At 38.3% G+C, this 16,643-nt stretch overlaps 1 protein-coding gene across 8 annotated transcripts in view; it reads right to left on the bottom strand.

The window, feature by feature from the left end:
• The window catches only part of ENOX1 (ecto-NOX disulfide-thiol exchanger 1), a 357,261-nt gene that overhangs the window by 56,111 nt on the left and 284,507 nt on the right, over nt 1-16,643 (bottom strand). For all 8 annotated transcript variants that reach the window (XM_064714384.1, XM_064714364.1, XM_064714402.1 and 5 more), the window contains 2 exons: nt 11,247-11,353; nt 7,865-7,982 (listed from right to left, as the gene is read on the bottom strand). In XM_064714384.1, the coding sequence (XP_064570454.1) occupies nt 7,865-7,982; nt 11,247-11,353 (225 nt within the window). The remainder of the gene's footprint in view (nt 1-7,864; nt 7,983-11,246; nt 11,354-16,643) is intronic.

Genomic DNA, 16,643 nt, shown 5'->3' on the forward strand with positions numbered 1-16,643 from the left:
GAAATGTAATTTGGAGAAGAATGCTAATACAAGCTATATCAGATTGTGAGGAATCTGAAAACAGCATATGTTCTAATATTGTCTTTTATTGATTTTGCTGCCAACATCCCACTTCAACAATGTTACAGCCGCACTTCAGGACTCTTAATGGAGGGGGATGAAGAAAATCAATATACAGAGCTTGCTTCTGCTCCCATTGAATTCAATGTGAGTTTCATTATTAACTGCAATGAGCAGAGGACAGAGTTCAGACTGTTTCATCACCTTGTGTTTGTTTATTCTTTCCCTTTTTATTTAACCTCCTAAGGGGCAATATGTATTTTTATCCTATGTTTTAGAAAAGTCCCATTAAAATAGGGCAATCCCCTATCAAACTGTGAGTTTACATGTTAGAAATGATGCCCTGTTTTATGAAACCTAATGAAAAATTATAGCCTGTATCCTGAAATGAGAAAGTTATAATAAAAGATATAGGATTTGAAATAAATTCTAATAACAAAATCATTTTTTTCTTAAAAATATTTTCATTCCAATATGAAGCAAATAAAAGCAGTTTAGTTTTCACTGACTTGTAAAATATTACTTTCAATGTACATTGTTTTCTCAATTACAAATAGATGGGATGCACCTGAGCATCTTTTCGCTATTATTTTAATGCTATTTACACAAAATGAAATATGCTAAAATTATCTCCAAGAATTATAAGCATCATCTTCATTCCAACAACATGCTGTTAATTTTGTTCTAGCATGAATGCAAAACATATTTTAACATGCTGTCAAAAGGAGACACTAAGAATGTCAATAAAATAGCAGTAAAATAAATGTAAATTTAGACTGCTGTCACAAGTGGCTGCTTGGTTTTGTGAAGATGTTAGGTTGCTATAGCGTTTTCCATAGCAACTTTGCATCTTATTACATAAATAATCCCTCAGTGTCCTTAAAGCTTACTAAAAACAGGATTAAATCTATTCTCATATGTAATGATCCTGCATAAAACCTTATCAGTATGAAATACCCAGAAAACTTGATAAATTGTAATCTAGATAATAGTATTTCTGGCAGTGGAAAAGCATCAAAGCAGAACAGACTTGTTTTGTAGTAAACAGGACATTCTCCTACACCCTATATTAGGAAAATGCCTTTGAAGTGCCTGCTTCCTCCAAAATTTGGAAGTCAGATTAACCCCTTCACTGCTGCATCCCCAGGACCAGCAGAGACCTCCATCCCACAGCCTGTGTGCTGTACATGACCTAGAGGTGCTGGCCCAGTACCTGGGACAGGACAAGGCTGTCTTTATTCCCCAGGGAGCTACATTCAGCCCTGATTCATCAAGATTTTTCTGCTAAATTCAGCTGCACAAGAAGCATTATTAGAGGTAAATGGACTTAAAACCAGGGGCATAAAATTAGGCCCCTGCCTACATGCATCCTGAACTTCAGCCTATTTTTGTAAAAGCTGTGGGAAAAATGGAATGCATTTTATGGCACAAAATTGGAGCCTGCCTGATGATAACAGCTCTGAACTGGCATGCTGTGAAAGACACTAGAGCAGACTTTTCCCAGCACAGAGGAAGTAATCATCTTGTGCTGCTTTCTAGTGATCACCCCTGATGGTTCCAGGGAGCAAAGCTGATTGTCTGCTGTGCCCAGAGCATTTCCATTCCAAGGGAAGATACTCTGCTCACAGAGCTCAAAAGGGTTGTTCAGCTGTCTTCTGTGGCCAGAGAGGGGACCGTGCCACTACAGTGACAATTCAGAGCCCCACATTTTAAATATGTTCTTCTCTTTGAGAATGCTTCTAAAACCAGGTTGGTGGCATCTGTTGACAGGGTTTATTTGTTTATCACTGCAGGGCTGCTTATGATACCAGCTGCTTATGGCTTTGAAAGGGTACCACTTAATTTAAGGAATAAAAAGCAATGCTAGCCCATTAATTTCTAAAGTAAATACATTTCGTTATTTTACAATATGTTTATCAATATGTGTTTTAAAGGACAGTTGGCAAATAACGAGTTTGTTAAACACCAATAAAATCTGATGCTGAAAAGCTATGGGATGGAGAGTAATGACAGAAAAATAAATCAGACTTTTGTTTGAAACAAAATCGCCCATATATCCAAAAGGTTAGTCTTACAAGAAAGGCAGGGAAAATTATCTGATCTCTGAGATCAGGAGGAAGAAGACCTGACATGAGATCTGCTCTGACACTTGTTTAGTTGGAAACAAAGGAAAACCAAAGCTGAGCTCCACACAGCTGGGGCTTGGTGATTTCTATTCAAAGTTTTAACAATATAAAGCTTTCCTACCAGTTTAATCCACCTATAAACCGCAGTTCCTGTTCCATATGTGTATCACTGCATTCATAAAAGCCTTAGAGAAAGCAAAAAGAGGATTGAATTGCAGAAAAAAGATGAATAAGCATGACACAGATCACTTTGGTGTTGTTTCAGGCTTTCCTTGAAGACTTGCCAGGCTTGCAACTTTCAAGACAGACTTGTAAACAATATCCCAAAGCCTGTTTTATGCTGTGTGGACCAGGATGGGGCTTTCAAATACTAAATACAAGGACTTATACTCTTCTGTGAGATGGACTGCCCACTATTCATCCTGTCTCTTACAGCAAGTGACAGCTGATGCTGCAAATAGGACAGATCAATTCAGGACAGCATTAAAGATCCAACTTCAGTGTTTAAGTTTGGCACCTACTTTAGGTACGTCTGAAAATGCTGCAAAGGAGGATGTCCTCCCTAACTCGCAAAGCAGCACCAATCTTACGAGTTCAAACTGGGCTTGCATTACACGACTTGCAATTTGTTACTTGCACACAGCCTCTGAGATGTTATTAAGCTACTTCATCAGAGGTTGTACAATGGTGGTGAAATGCTCCAGGGGTCCAGTGTGTAGCCTATTGCAATTCTGTTGAGCTGGAGGGAGGACTATACCAAGAAATTTATTATCCGTGTGGACAGAACAGGTAGCGGCAGAATGAAAGGAAGAACCATTGTCTCCATTTGATACTAGAGAACTGAGATAATACAAATTCATTGATTACTCCAGGCAGGGGATATGTAGCAGAGCTGGGATTTGGCATAGAGCTCTGGGATCCCAGTCAAACATCTTAATCACACAACTATATTTCCTGCACCCCTCTCCAAGCCCAATGCATTTCACTCTTTTCTGCAGCACGAGCTCCAGTCTCTAGCTGAAGTTGGAGTAGCTAGAATTAATGGCATGTTGTTGTGTACTGCAAAAGCAAAAGATTGATCCACCTTCCCTTACAGTAAAATAACAGGTGCCTTGCAGGCATAAACCAAACTTCAGTTCTTCTTTACAAAACACATCTTTACTAATTCTTAAAATCACCTTTGAGGGTTTTACATGTGGCTCCTTACTCCTTGTGCCAGCAGGTGGGAGAGGAAGCATCCATAAATCCTGATCATTCTGAAGATTTTTGTATATCCTCTAGACTCCAGCATTGAATCTCTTTGTTCTCCCTCGAGCAAATGCTCCAGTAGCTGCATCTTGACTTTTAAATATATTAACTGAGTTGCCAATCATCATTAAGTTTTTTTTCTTAGCAATCTTCCAGCTTTACTTCAGCAATCCTCTTGTCTCTTTCAAACTCCAAAATCCACATTGCAGAAAAATCACTGTTTAAGGGCTGAATTTTGTGGGGGAGAAAAAAAAAGCCAGTCCCATGACTGAAGATTCACTCAGTCTCAGGTCAGACTTTTCCCAGCTTTCCCTGGAAGGCAAATGACTTTTAGTCTGTGAAACAGTGAGAATTTCCTATACATTAGGCACTTGTGACAGTTGAACCAACTTACTGGATACCCTAGGGGGTTCTTCAGTCAATCCTTGCAGAAGTTTGAGATGATCTCCAACTAACAAACAAGTAGTGAAGCTTTCTTTTTCCTTGAAGATTCAGCTTGCAGAATAGAGTAGGGCACTGACTAAGCCTGGGGAGAATGACCTGTAAAACACCTGGATTAGCAGGTCTGTGTGAAGGAGGCAGTGGCCCAGGCCTGCAATGTTGACTACGGGGTGGAAGACAGGTTTAGGAGATCGGAGATGCCAGTTCTCATTCCAGTTCTGCCACTGAGTCACTGATATTAAGAAATCAAGTTCACGAATAGCTAGCAGAAGCACAATTTGCAGATTGAAGAAGAGGATTTGAGTCTAGAATGGAGCAACACACTTTGCAACAAGTGCATGTAGACCTCTTCTGAGTGCTGCAAGACGAATTTTCCCAAACAAAGGTTGGTTTCTAACATGCACCATGATTTGACCTCTTGCATGACTTAATATGTGGCATGCCTCGAAGAAAAATGCAAACTATTCTTAGTAACAGCTTACTCATCCCCAGATGTTATTGTGCTCTAGGGTGTCAGCTACCTGTAACATTCCTCTCTGTCCTGCTTGCAGCTGGGATAGAGTCAATTTCCTTCCTAGCAGCTGGCACAATGCTGTGTTTTGGATTTAGTATGAGAAGATTGATGTTAACACACTGATATTTTACTTGATGCTAAATAGTGCTTTCTCCAAACCAAGGACTTGTCAGTTCCCCATGCCCTGCTAGTGAGGAGGTGTGCAAGAAGCCTGGAGGGAGCGTGGCTGGGACAGGTGATCCAAATTAGCCAGAGGGGTATTCCATATCACAGAGCTGTGAGTATGCTCAGTATATAAACTAGGCTAGGAGGAGTAAATCAATGCTGGAGACAAGGGTAGGCATCACTCAGGGGGTGGTGAGCAATTGTTCATCACTTCTTTCTCTTGGATTTTATTTCCATCTCTCTCTCCTTTTCATCATCATTCCTACTACTACTACTATTATTATTACCATTATCATCATCATTATATTTTGTTCAATTATTAAGCTGTCCTTATGTCAACCCACAATTTAATACTTCTTTTTCTGATTCTCCTCCCCATTGCACTGGGCTGGGTGAGTGAGAAAGCAGCTGAGTCATATTTAGTTGCCAGCTAGGTCAAACCACAACACTCTGAAACCCCAAGTCCAGCAACTCTGGACAAGCATTCAAGCACAGAAGTACTTCTTCACAGTCTCAGGGCTTAGATGTGTTGCAGTATGTTTTCAAATGCTGGGGCTGGAATCCATCCTCTTTTTCTCAGGGTGATTAATAGGTTTATCTTCAGATATCCTAGAGGAACGTTTTCATTCTAACTTCCTAGCTGTGAGAAGATGTGATGCACTCAGTGTGTTTTCTTCTAGGAAAGAAGAAATTATGCTGGGAGATTCCTGAAACTGTGCTTTACTGAGACAGAATGAGGTCTTAGAACCCATTCTAAATTGTTGAATTAATTAAGCCTTTTTGTACTAGCAGTGACTTAACCAGGTGAACCACTGAAAAAGAGACCTGACACAGGTGTTGAAGCCTGAGGGAATCTCTGCCACTTATTGCAGCTTTGGGGCCATAACTTCCCAGCAGTCTTGCTCACACTGTCAAAAAGGGCAGGCTGAAAAATAATGTCCTCAAGAAAATTGTTGGAGTGGCAGAACACACATTGCAGAGCTCTGGAACCATACAAATCAATTAATCATGTCTCATTGCTTCAGCTACTTTTGGGTTTAGACTTTTAAAACTTTATGTGTGCATGCTGTCCTTGAACTGAAGAAGCAGAAGAGCTTCATGTTATTCAAGTCTTGCTCTTCCCAAGAAAGTTCTTAGGATTTTTTTTTTTTAAAAGGGGTTAAAAATGAAGAAAGTGACAATGTTTTCTTACTGCGCAAGATGGTTTCTTTGTGACAAAAGACTCTTTAAAGACATTCTTCATACAACAGAATTTACTGTGAATACAAATAGCCACTCCAGTGAGATAAAGTGGTGGTTCTGGAATGATGTACTTAGAGAGGAAAAAAAAAAAAAGAGAAGGCAGCTAACACAAATAGTAATTTTAGAAAACATCAGAAGAAAGAAGAATCACATTTCTGTACATAAGAGTAATAATAAAAAAGTACTTTTTCATTTTATTTTCGTTTACCAATGTTTTATACCCGATAGCTCTTTTGGTATAATTCCAAGTTCTCTCTGTTGTTATTGACAGAAGAACCAAATGCACTTGCTTTAACTACGAGTGTAGTGTTGAAAGAACATTAATTTGAGAACTGGATGACTATGTATGCAGCAGGATGGATCAACTCCACTGGGTTTAAGAGGATGATGAATGGTAAAACAAACAATGATGGACACATACTCAAGTGGATTCATATTGCCAAATTTTGATTTAGAATGCAGCACATGACTGAGTTTGCTCAAGTGCCCATATTGTAACAATACAAATAACTTGAAATTATTTGTGATAGGAATACTGTAGAAATCTCAGATAGCAAAACTTTTGACATTAATGCCTCTTTTCATGCATGAAAATCAAACATGCTTTCCTATCTGTGGTGTTACAAAATGAATGACCAGTTCTGCCCTAAGCATGCATATGTTAAACCTGCTGAATTGGTAAGTATTGCAGTTCAAAACATTCCTGCATCTCTTCTGGCATGCAGGCTATATGTATTTCTGGCCCTACCTTCCTGTTGTTAGTTCTAATGACTTTTCTCCATGAGAGCGGACACAGTCAATGTAAAATGATTAGATAGTCATAAAAATTACTGATTTCTAGCAATTCCTGGTCTGCAATGACCCACTGTCTCAGCTTCAATCACTCTGCTAATGACATCTAGAAAATAAAAATCAAAAAAAAAAAAAGCCTAGCAAAAATTAAAGCTGTCCTTTATGGCTTTTATTGTTGCATTTTTCTTCCAGGAAAAATATTAAATCTCCCCTCAAGTGACATGTCACAGTAAAAATTTCTTTGCTAGAATGACATTCCTTCCTTTGGTCTTTACTTCTGAGGCCCTTCAACCTCACACAGTATCTTGTCACAGAAGGAGCCAAGGAGTTCTCTCTGTAAGTTTGAATTCACACCTTTTGACTGGCATACAAAGACTGGAAATCATTGAGTGGATGAAATTCTTTCCTTTCTTACTATGGTGCCTGTATGAAAAGGACTAGATCAGGATTACCCTAGTGGAGACTCTCAGTTTATTTCCATATTATTCCTTCCTTCTTTATTTTTCTGGAAGTTCACTGCTGCCTGGCAGTTTCTAGTCATGCTTTGGCTTCAGCTCCTGAAAATGTCATTCTTTATATGAGCGTCTAAACAAGCAAACCCTTGTTAGCAACCCAAAAATCATTAGCCAATGCCAAGAAATAGTGGAATGCATACATCCAGATCATGTTACCAGTTAGTAACTCTGGCAGCTTCTTGGTGTCCATCCTGGATAGCACAGGGTTTGTAGAAGGCTGAAAAAGCTGTTTTTCTTATTCGCATTACATGCACCCTTGTTCTTGGACTCATGATAGCCATCTAATGAGTGTCTAATTCATGCAGAATGCAGTACCACACTGGAAAAGGTACCCTTATAAGGGCAGTATGCAACCTAAAAAGCCCCACAGTTGAAATGCTATTTTTTACAGAGATTAGAGATTATTATGTCTTTGTTGCAAGGAAAGGTACAGATTAGAAAATACTGACCAAAGCATAACTTGAACTGGTCTCATAATAAAACATCGATTCCACCATGGAATGAAATGCTGTCTTGCAAAGCTGGAGAAAGTGCACTAAGGAAACATAATGCTTCCAGCCAAGGGCAGAACTGGAGAATTTTCATCATTATAGAACATAGCAGGTGACAGATATCTCCTAGAGACAGCTTGCATCATTCAAATAACTAATTTATAAGGGTTTAAAATAAGATGCTGTCTTATATAATCAGGTATTAAAATGTCACTTCTCATATGTAAGTTTTTGTTTGCTTTTACTAAAACAACACTTGCATATATTTACCTGAATCATCTACTCTCAGCTTTTTAGTGGGATTGTCACCACTGTCATCATCGGACATTTCCATCTCCTCTTCCCGGCGTATTCCCATGAGCTGTTCACTGTGAGCATTTCGGAGCTCCTAAAAGCCAAAATTACCTTTTGTCAGTATTAACTTCCATAAAGTTATTATGCATTATTTAGTACCTGTTTTTAATACTGATCTGATTTTAATTATACATAATTTATCATTGTAATCATATTTATTTGTGTATGAATATTTATAAAAACAGAAGCACAGGGAATTATTCCTGTGAAAGAACTGAGTTTGTCAAAGGTAACACTCAGGGAAAGGAAGAGAAAAAGTGACTTTCCCTGTTTAGGGATCTTTAGGCCTGCTAAACATAGGAAAAATGTTTTAACAGCAGGGATAATACTTAAAACTGGTGTATAAAGCAGACTGATAAAAAGACTGTCAGCTTGCTTAAAGGCTAGCAAGTTCTTGCTTCCCTCTGCCACTTGGGGTATGATTCATTTGGCCAAATGTAGGTGTCTCCAACACACAAAGTTGTATTAGCTAAAAGGCACCTTAAAGTGCCTCATTCTCTCTGCGGGTTGCAAAGGGAGCGGAGCACAGACGGCGCAGATGAAGAGCTGTGTATTTATTTGTCAAAAGAACCTCACCCTCTGTCCCTATGCCCAGACTGCCTTGGATTTAAAAGACCCAGTCCCTCAATGCTGGCCTGAAAATGCTTGCATCTTGACGCAAAAGGAGTGGCAGCAGGGACAGCTCAGTCTCCGTGTGCCGCTGCAGGGCGGGCAGGCAGCCCCAGCACAAGTCACCAGGAGAGGATCAGCAGGCACGCGGGCTTTGCAGGAGTCTAGACGCTCTTTGTTCTGGGCAGAAAGGCTGGCGCGGGCGTAGCGGCTGCCTTTGTAATGGCAGCACTGAGAAGATTGAGAGGACTCTATTTTGTCCTAATAATCCTGTCAGGTGTAACATGGGGATGCTGCACTGTGATTAGTGTAGGCTTTGTCCACCCGCAGACAGCTAATTTTTCTGCCAACAAAGAGCCTAATTCCCAAAGAGGTGGTTTGAAATCTTTGAAACAAGGGAGAGTCGTGTGGAAGGAGGAGACAGCATTGAGGAGTCCGACAATAGCTCTGTGCAATTAACAATAATCTGTCAGAGAGGGGCTGTGTGAAAAAAAGGGAAGGCGTTTCTCTTCAGCTGTACTCTTGGTTTATCAGCAGATCTCAAATATTTTGAAAAATGTATCTGTGCTCATTAATCCCAGCAAAGACAAGGAACCTAATTAGTGGGTGTTTTACAGGGGAATAATTTCAAATTTTAAAAAAAATATATTAACAGGCTAAATTGTCAAACCAGAAGCATCTCTGGAAGAACCTGGCAAGCCATTTCTGAATTCCTTAGTGGAAAAGGCCCCCTGCACATTTTCTTGGGGAAGGATACTGCATATATGAGCAGACATCCTCTTACATTTACTCCCTCATTAGTGGACAAATGTTCTTGATGCATCAGTGTCTACATTATCAGCAGAGTCAATGATTTTCTATGGAGAAGGTCTATGTGTATGAGTCTTTTCTTTACCTTGGGTTTCTAGCAAAGCTTTTCTAAATTCAGGAAAAAACTGGAAGGTGATCAAGTAATTAAGCAAAGCAGCAGATAATATCATTTTTAGAAGATATGGTTTAAAGAAAATATACCATTTGGTTTATTTACATCACACTTCATATGTGAAAAACAGGCATTTCCAAAATATATTGATTTAGCTAGATGCTTTACATAATTTTGAATTGTTTTAGCCGTTGTCCTCTTAAAATCAAAAGGCAGTAATTTTTGAAAAAAAAATGAGAAGAGAATTAACATTTCTGGAAAGTCCAACTCTTACACATTTCAGTTCATTAAATATTTAGAAACCAGCAAATGAATGACACACCACATCCCTTTACAGAAAGTTAGTTTAAGAAGGGATGATCTTAATATAATTAAAATAATCTACTAGCAAATAATATTTTTATATTTCTCTAAAATATAAGACAAAGATCAATCCCCGACTTCCCAACTTTCGATTGAACAAAGACATTATCCACTATGTATATGAAATATTTGTGAACAAAATGCAAAATACAGTTCATACTAATAAATTATGCTAACATTTTATTTTAAGTGTCCCATTATTGAAGTAGTTTTGTATTCACCATAATAGCACTGATAATAAAGTATTCATTTGGTATTCATGTAGATGTTACATTTAGTGCCATTGGTATTCAACTGTAATTTAGCATTAGTTAATGGACACTTAAAATGTTATCCCAATGATTTATATCACCGTACTTCAGTGTTTCTCAAACTAAGTGTACAACACTTATTTTACAAGTGTACTACAAAATAATTAAATAAGTGCACCTTACCTTCTAAAGTTTTTATTCTGAGACAGAGAAAAATCATTTAGAGGACTGTGATAGTAACAATCAACACACTGTACCACATGGCAGTAAACCAAGTGCATGTAAATTGCTCATATTAAAATTTAAAAAAAAAAGAAGAGGAAAGAAAGAAAGAAAGAAAGAAAACAAAGACAGCGGTACTTACTTTTTAAAATACAGGCTCATAGCGTATATACTGAATTAAAATCGAAAGCTGGATGACCAAAACACAGGATGAGGTCTAGCACTTCCTTTGCTGCCATTCACAGCAAGGGGAGTTAGAATCCCATTTCCTCTGCTCATGCTTATGACAGCCACACATGCATGGTCCCACACTGCTAACTCCGTGTGGTTGTATGATTACATTTATACTGGTTTCTTTGCAAGCATAATATTTAGAATCAACACAAGAGATGTATCTACTTTTTCTAAGATAAACATAGAACAAATGGGAAGGAATAGGTCACAGTTAGGGACTTAATATTCTTAAGTCATTATTTAGGAAAGAAATTTTTTATTTTATTTTCACTCAAAGTCATTTTATAATGACCATAAGATGGCACAGTGAATAAAAAAATCTTTGCCACAGAATTCTTCTTTTAAAAACAGATCACGATGACTCCTAAATTCCTTATTTGAAAATATTGTTCCTAATTTCACTATGTCAGTTCATTATTTTAGATAGTAAACATAATCTTCTAATGATTTCCCAAATTTTGCATGAAAAATAAAAACACATTGCTCCCTGTCTTCATTTTATTTAATGGCTATTACCATAATGAGAGCAATGGGAGCAATTCATACTGTAGGCGAGACTGCAAATGGCCAGTTGATTAACAGCTAAAATGGTAGCTGTAAATATTGCCAAATACACTATGTCCAGCTACAATCACACTCGTTCTGTGTCAATCCAGCTGTGAGATGATGGATAGAAAGTAAAAATAAAATCACCAACCTCAGAATGCTTTCGCCAAATGTCTATGTTCTTTCGCTGGGCTTTCGAGAAATGGTCCCAAGCTTTTTGTCTGGTAGAAGCGTTGAAAACGGCGACAATCTGCTCAACTTTGGTGAACAAGGAAGTCAAACAAGACAAGCAATTTATGTTGTGATCACTATAGAGAAGCAAAGCAAAGACACTAGGAGTCTATGGATGATGTCATTACTGAAACAACATCATCAATATCCATCCAATGACGTGTCTTTCGTACTTACATTGTATCAATGTTGGAGATGTCTCCCTTCAAGTCTGTCTCCATAACTTTATTCTACACAACTCTTAACTATGCACCAAGAACCAGGCATGCAGCTGCTTCCCCATGATGTCTGCTACCACTCCCTGTGCTGGCACACACAGGGTGTGTGGCAATAGGTGTGTGACCACAGAAATGACCCTGAGACCTCCACCTGACACGTGTTTTTGGGTGGCAGCGGCGTACAGACGAGAGGGCTGCACGGACAGAAGCGTGGAGGACAGGCAGGCTCTGCTTTGAAGGGTGACTATCTGATTGATAGTGGGAAATTGTCAGCAGGTGGGAAGGGCTGAACCTCCCACCTGGAGGAGGCTAAACCTTCTACCTGCAGGTACATCAACCCTGCACTCTGTGACTGCAGCTGCTGCTTCTCCTCCACTCAATATCAAAGGGCTCACCTGTGGTAGATCAGAGCTGTCTCCATGGCCTATGTATGGTTACTTACATGAACAGACACTTTTTTCTTTCATACAAGGTGAAGAACAGATATGAAATGGGCTTCCCTCATTCAAATCTAATGAATTTGTTCTGAAGCCAAACGTCAATATTTCAATCAGTTTTCTAGGATAATTAGGATCCTCAAGTTTTTAGCTATTTGTTCATCTCAGTTGAGAAAGCCTTTCTCTCAACACTCCTTTCGTTCTTCTCACTTGAGTTGAAAGTAAAATTGTCCTTCTGCAACAGTGACCTGCCTAAAAATGATTTGGCCGAGATGTAAGTCACCTTGATCCCAGCACAATTAACTGAAGAAAACACCAATAAATCCAGATTTTTTACAAACAACCTTGGCTGTGCTCATGAATGAGCAGCTGTACCAACCTATGAAGTCAAACTGAAAAATGCTTCAACTTTTTGACAAGGTTCTTTGCTATCTATCTTTTTAGATTCCTGGGTGGAAACAATGTCCTTTCTTTACCAAGTTGCAGCTTGCAGCACCTCCTACTCCTCTCACTGAAAAGTGGTGGCAGGAATGCTATAACACCCTCTGCCCTGGTCCCTCATCTTGCTGATCTGGAGCTTCTCTCATTCTTCCCTTAAGTCAGAGATGTAGAGAATCTTATTATACATAGCAACCTATCCTTCCTAAAATGGTGAGCTCACCTACTGAAGCAGTATCTTTCACCTCTAGAACAAAAAGTTAATATCTCTCATTTGAGCACATTTCTTCTATTCTCTGTTTTTTTACCACTTTTGAAGGCTGCCTTCAGATTCCAGAAAATTACAACATTTTGAATAGAGTTTTTCTTTCAGGCATGATTAATTACCTTCTAAAGTAATAGAAAATAATTGTAGTTCATTTTCTTTTAAAAGGAATACGTATAGGTAGTTTACAATAAAGAAAGTCTTTCAGACCTACAGTGATGATCTTATCCATTCAACTTTTAAAGGTAGGTGTAATAATTTCAGCCCATTAGAACTTGCTTAGACTAAAGAGTCTAAGCATCAAGGAAGTAATGCTGTGTATATTTTTTCAATTAATTTGAAGAGAATGAAAATGGTAAAGCACTCGATTATTATGTGTATAGAAATTGAGGCTAGAATTTAATTACTGTCATTCTGTTGATGACCCAGGTGCTCAGAAAATTTTGCTTAATTAACAATCTGTTTTCAGTTTGCAAGTGGAAATTCAAGTAGAAAAGATTCAAAAAGATATGAGGAAGAGCTGGTTTGCCATTTCCCACTAATAAGTATTAATAAGATCATCTGAATTTTGAAAAACATTTGAACTTTAAAGTGTTTAATTTCCATTATGTGAACAGGTGCTAAGATTTATCAAAAGTCATTATCTGATAATTTCAGAAACTTTCCTCAATGGAAATGCAAGCTAGGAAGATGCCATAGCTTCTTCTTGTGTAACTGCAGTAGAAAAGTGAATACTAAAAGGATCTTCTTCACTTACCTAACATTTTGGAATTAAAAAAGTGACAAGAGGTCGGATAGTATGAGTACAACATGCTAAAAATCAAGCCATTTAAAGAAACTTTATGAAACAGGTAGCAAAGGATAATAAAAAGGAAGATGCAGAGGACAATACTAAATGAGTATGTATCAAGGACCAACATATCAGTGCTCTATTCAAACAAAGTGTCAATGTACGTACAGCAATTTCAATATTCACAGCAATCTAAGCTATGAAGCTTTGCAAATTCCACCATAAAAGGTCTCCAAGAATTACATTAGAGCTAAACAGCAGCCAAGGTCATGGTATAGGGAAGTGCCTCCACATCTGTTTGTACTGCACCAAGATCCTGCATTCCTGTACCATGAGATGGCAATTCAATGTAAACCTGCTCTGCCACGTTTTTTCTTGTTGCACCAAGACTCATTTGTTTTCCCATAGGTACTCTGGAAGCCTAAAGCTGGCATAATGCTTGTGCTCTGTGAAATTGGAAGACAAGACATGATGTACCCACTCCTGATCAGGACCAAATTTGTATGGGTAAGTGATCCAGCAGCACACAGCCCATAGGGATGGTAGATTCACCTCTAAGGAGAGGCCATGGTTTATATTAGCTGAGAAACTCCCCAGCTAACTCATTTTTTGTCTGTGTCTGGGTAAACTTGTCCAAAGAGAGGCCCCAGATTTTGGGCTGATATCTTCATAATCTGAGTCTTCACTGCTGACCATGGTTTTCAGATTATTTCTGATCTCTAGGAAGAAATTCCCAAAACTATATAACAGGTCATATCTATCTCTCCAAGGCACCTTGAACTCCAGAATGCACTGTAGTGTCAACTGTGACTGGTAAGTAGAATTATTAAGTAACATGAAATATTCATTGTCAAACATCTGTTAGTGAGTTCTATGCTATATCAAATTTTCATTGACCATATGCAAAGCTATTTCCTTACTAAATTAGGATTTAAAAAAACACATTGTTCTGGAAGGGTCCATAACATGTCATGTTTTTCCCATCAATATGGCCTACAGGATGTAAGTAATTGTATCTTTCCTAATGACTTATTCTGTGGCTGCTAATTTATGCGGCATGTTGCGTACAAAGGATTATTATCTAATTGCTTTTCTGCTGTGTTATAAATAGTTAGAAAGACCCAAATAACTAACCCTAGAATGATATGCAAGTGCAATACACTTTATTAGAGGTTCCAGGTCATAATAAGTATATTAATAGGAAGTTTACGACTCGGTTTCTGCTGCCATAAATAATGTTACCTGGAAAAAGTATTGCTATCAAGTATAAATGTAAAAGCAACCAGAAAAACTAGGAAAAACAGCAAAAATCCCTTTGACAATGCCTGCAGATGTTGCATAGAAGATTGTATGAAATGGAAAACTAGAATATCTCCCAGGCAAGAAAATATTTGATACAGAATATTTGAAAATTTTACTACCAAAGAAAAACAGAAATAGATGAGAACCAAAGTGTAGCCTTATGTGCAGATTAAGAGGTAGAGAGAATACTTTTACCCTGCATTACATTATCAAGCAGTCAATTTTAAATACATGATTGAGTGAAGGCTGAAATTTATCTCTGGGTTCAGGAGTTAAGAAGTACTCAATTTTTCTGCCATGCATATTATTTTGTACTACATATTATTATATACATAATTTATACTAGAAAAAGAAACAAAATAGAAACAAAAAAATGTGTTAGAATAAAAGCAAAAGTCTTGGATGGCAGATAAAATACTCAGATTTCATGTAGAATTTTACTTCCAATTCCACCAATTAAGGATGCAGGATGAAAAGGGCTTTGCACTAAATTACTGCAAGTGTCAGAGTAGAATATATGGCAATTTAACACAGAAAAATTCTGTAAGAGTGTGACAGTTGACATGAAGGGTAAAGGAAAAATTCAACCCATAAAATTACAGTGTAAAGGAAACTGTTACAGTAAATGTATAACACGCTTTTCAAATATAGAGTCGCAGCACAGGGAGGATATAGAGTTGGCGTGGTTTGGGTCAGAAGCCCTGTTGCTGAATTCTGACTAAGCTGCAGTCTGCCAATCGATTTGGCTCCAAGCCCAGCAAACCAAGGAATTACAGTAGTCAAGGCTAGATGCTGTAGTGAATGAATTAGAGTCCCCAGGTCAGTTTTGGATAGGGAAGAGAATATTTTTGGCAACAGTCCTGAAAGGCATTTGGTAATGAGCTGAACAGAACTTAGCATTAAGTCCAAGGCTAAAACTGTGCGTAGGTAAATGACATGTGACATGGGTAAGAGAGATGGTAGACAGATTGCAGAGTAATGAAACATGTATTATTTTAATTAATTTGAGCCAAACACTCATTCTTTTGGTTATGGCACTGCTTACTTTTAAAAAAGAATTTCTCACTTTTAGAATTGAAAACCTGCAGCCTCTCCCTGTTACTCAATTCACATGCCACAGACAGAGAAACAGATGTGATTGCCTTTGACTAGCAGAGGAAAACATAAGAGTTGGAAATATCACCCTGGGGAAGACTGCAGATAATGCAAGGGGTGGGTCCTGAAGTAAAGCATACCACAGCTAGATACAGAAGCAAAGGACATTATAGACTTGTATAATGAAGACACAGGTTTTGTCAGCTGTGCAAAATACTTCATCTGCCACTCCACTTTGATTTTGGCTTTGTTGGGGTTTTGTGTTTGGCTGTGTTTTTTAAAAAAAACATTTTAAAATTCACAATTATCTGCAACCCCATCAGAGAAATTTGGTCTGTGTGCTGCCCAGATGCCTGGAGGTTTCATAAGACATAGTGTTAAGACATAGCATGATAAAGGAGAAAACCATAGGACTTCACTATTACATCCCCAAATTCCACCTTTTTGGACAGACCGAGAGAATCTGCAGTGATTTATCTCCCAAATCATTTTGCTGTGTGGGCGGTCAGCTTGCAAGGATGCCATTTCTCAACCTGCCCTTCTACCAATAACTACATCTGTCCTAGCAATCAAAACCAACCAGGGACCATTCTTATTCCCTGAAACCAATGAGCACAGCATGCTGAGTGTCCCTGCAGCAACAGTGCTTCTCTCTTCCCAAAAAGATGCTTTTCTGGGAAACTACTTGGCCTGCATCAAACTCTGAACTGTACCACATTTTGTGGGAAAACACTAGCTGACCCAGAGCAACAGCTTTCTAACAGCTGAACGG

The sequence above is a fragment of the Zonotrichia leucophrys genome, chromosome 1, assembly GCF_028769735.1.
Source record: "Zonotrichia leucophrys gambelii isolate GWCS_2022_RI chromosome 1, RI_Zleu_2.0, whole genome shotgun sequence".
Lineage (NCBI taxonomy): Eukaryota > Metazoa > Chordata > Aves > Passeriformes > Passerellidae > Zonotrichia > Zonotrichia leucophrys.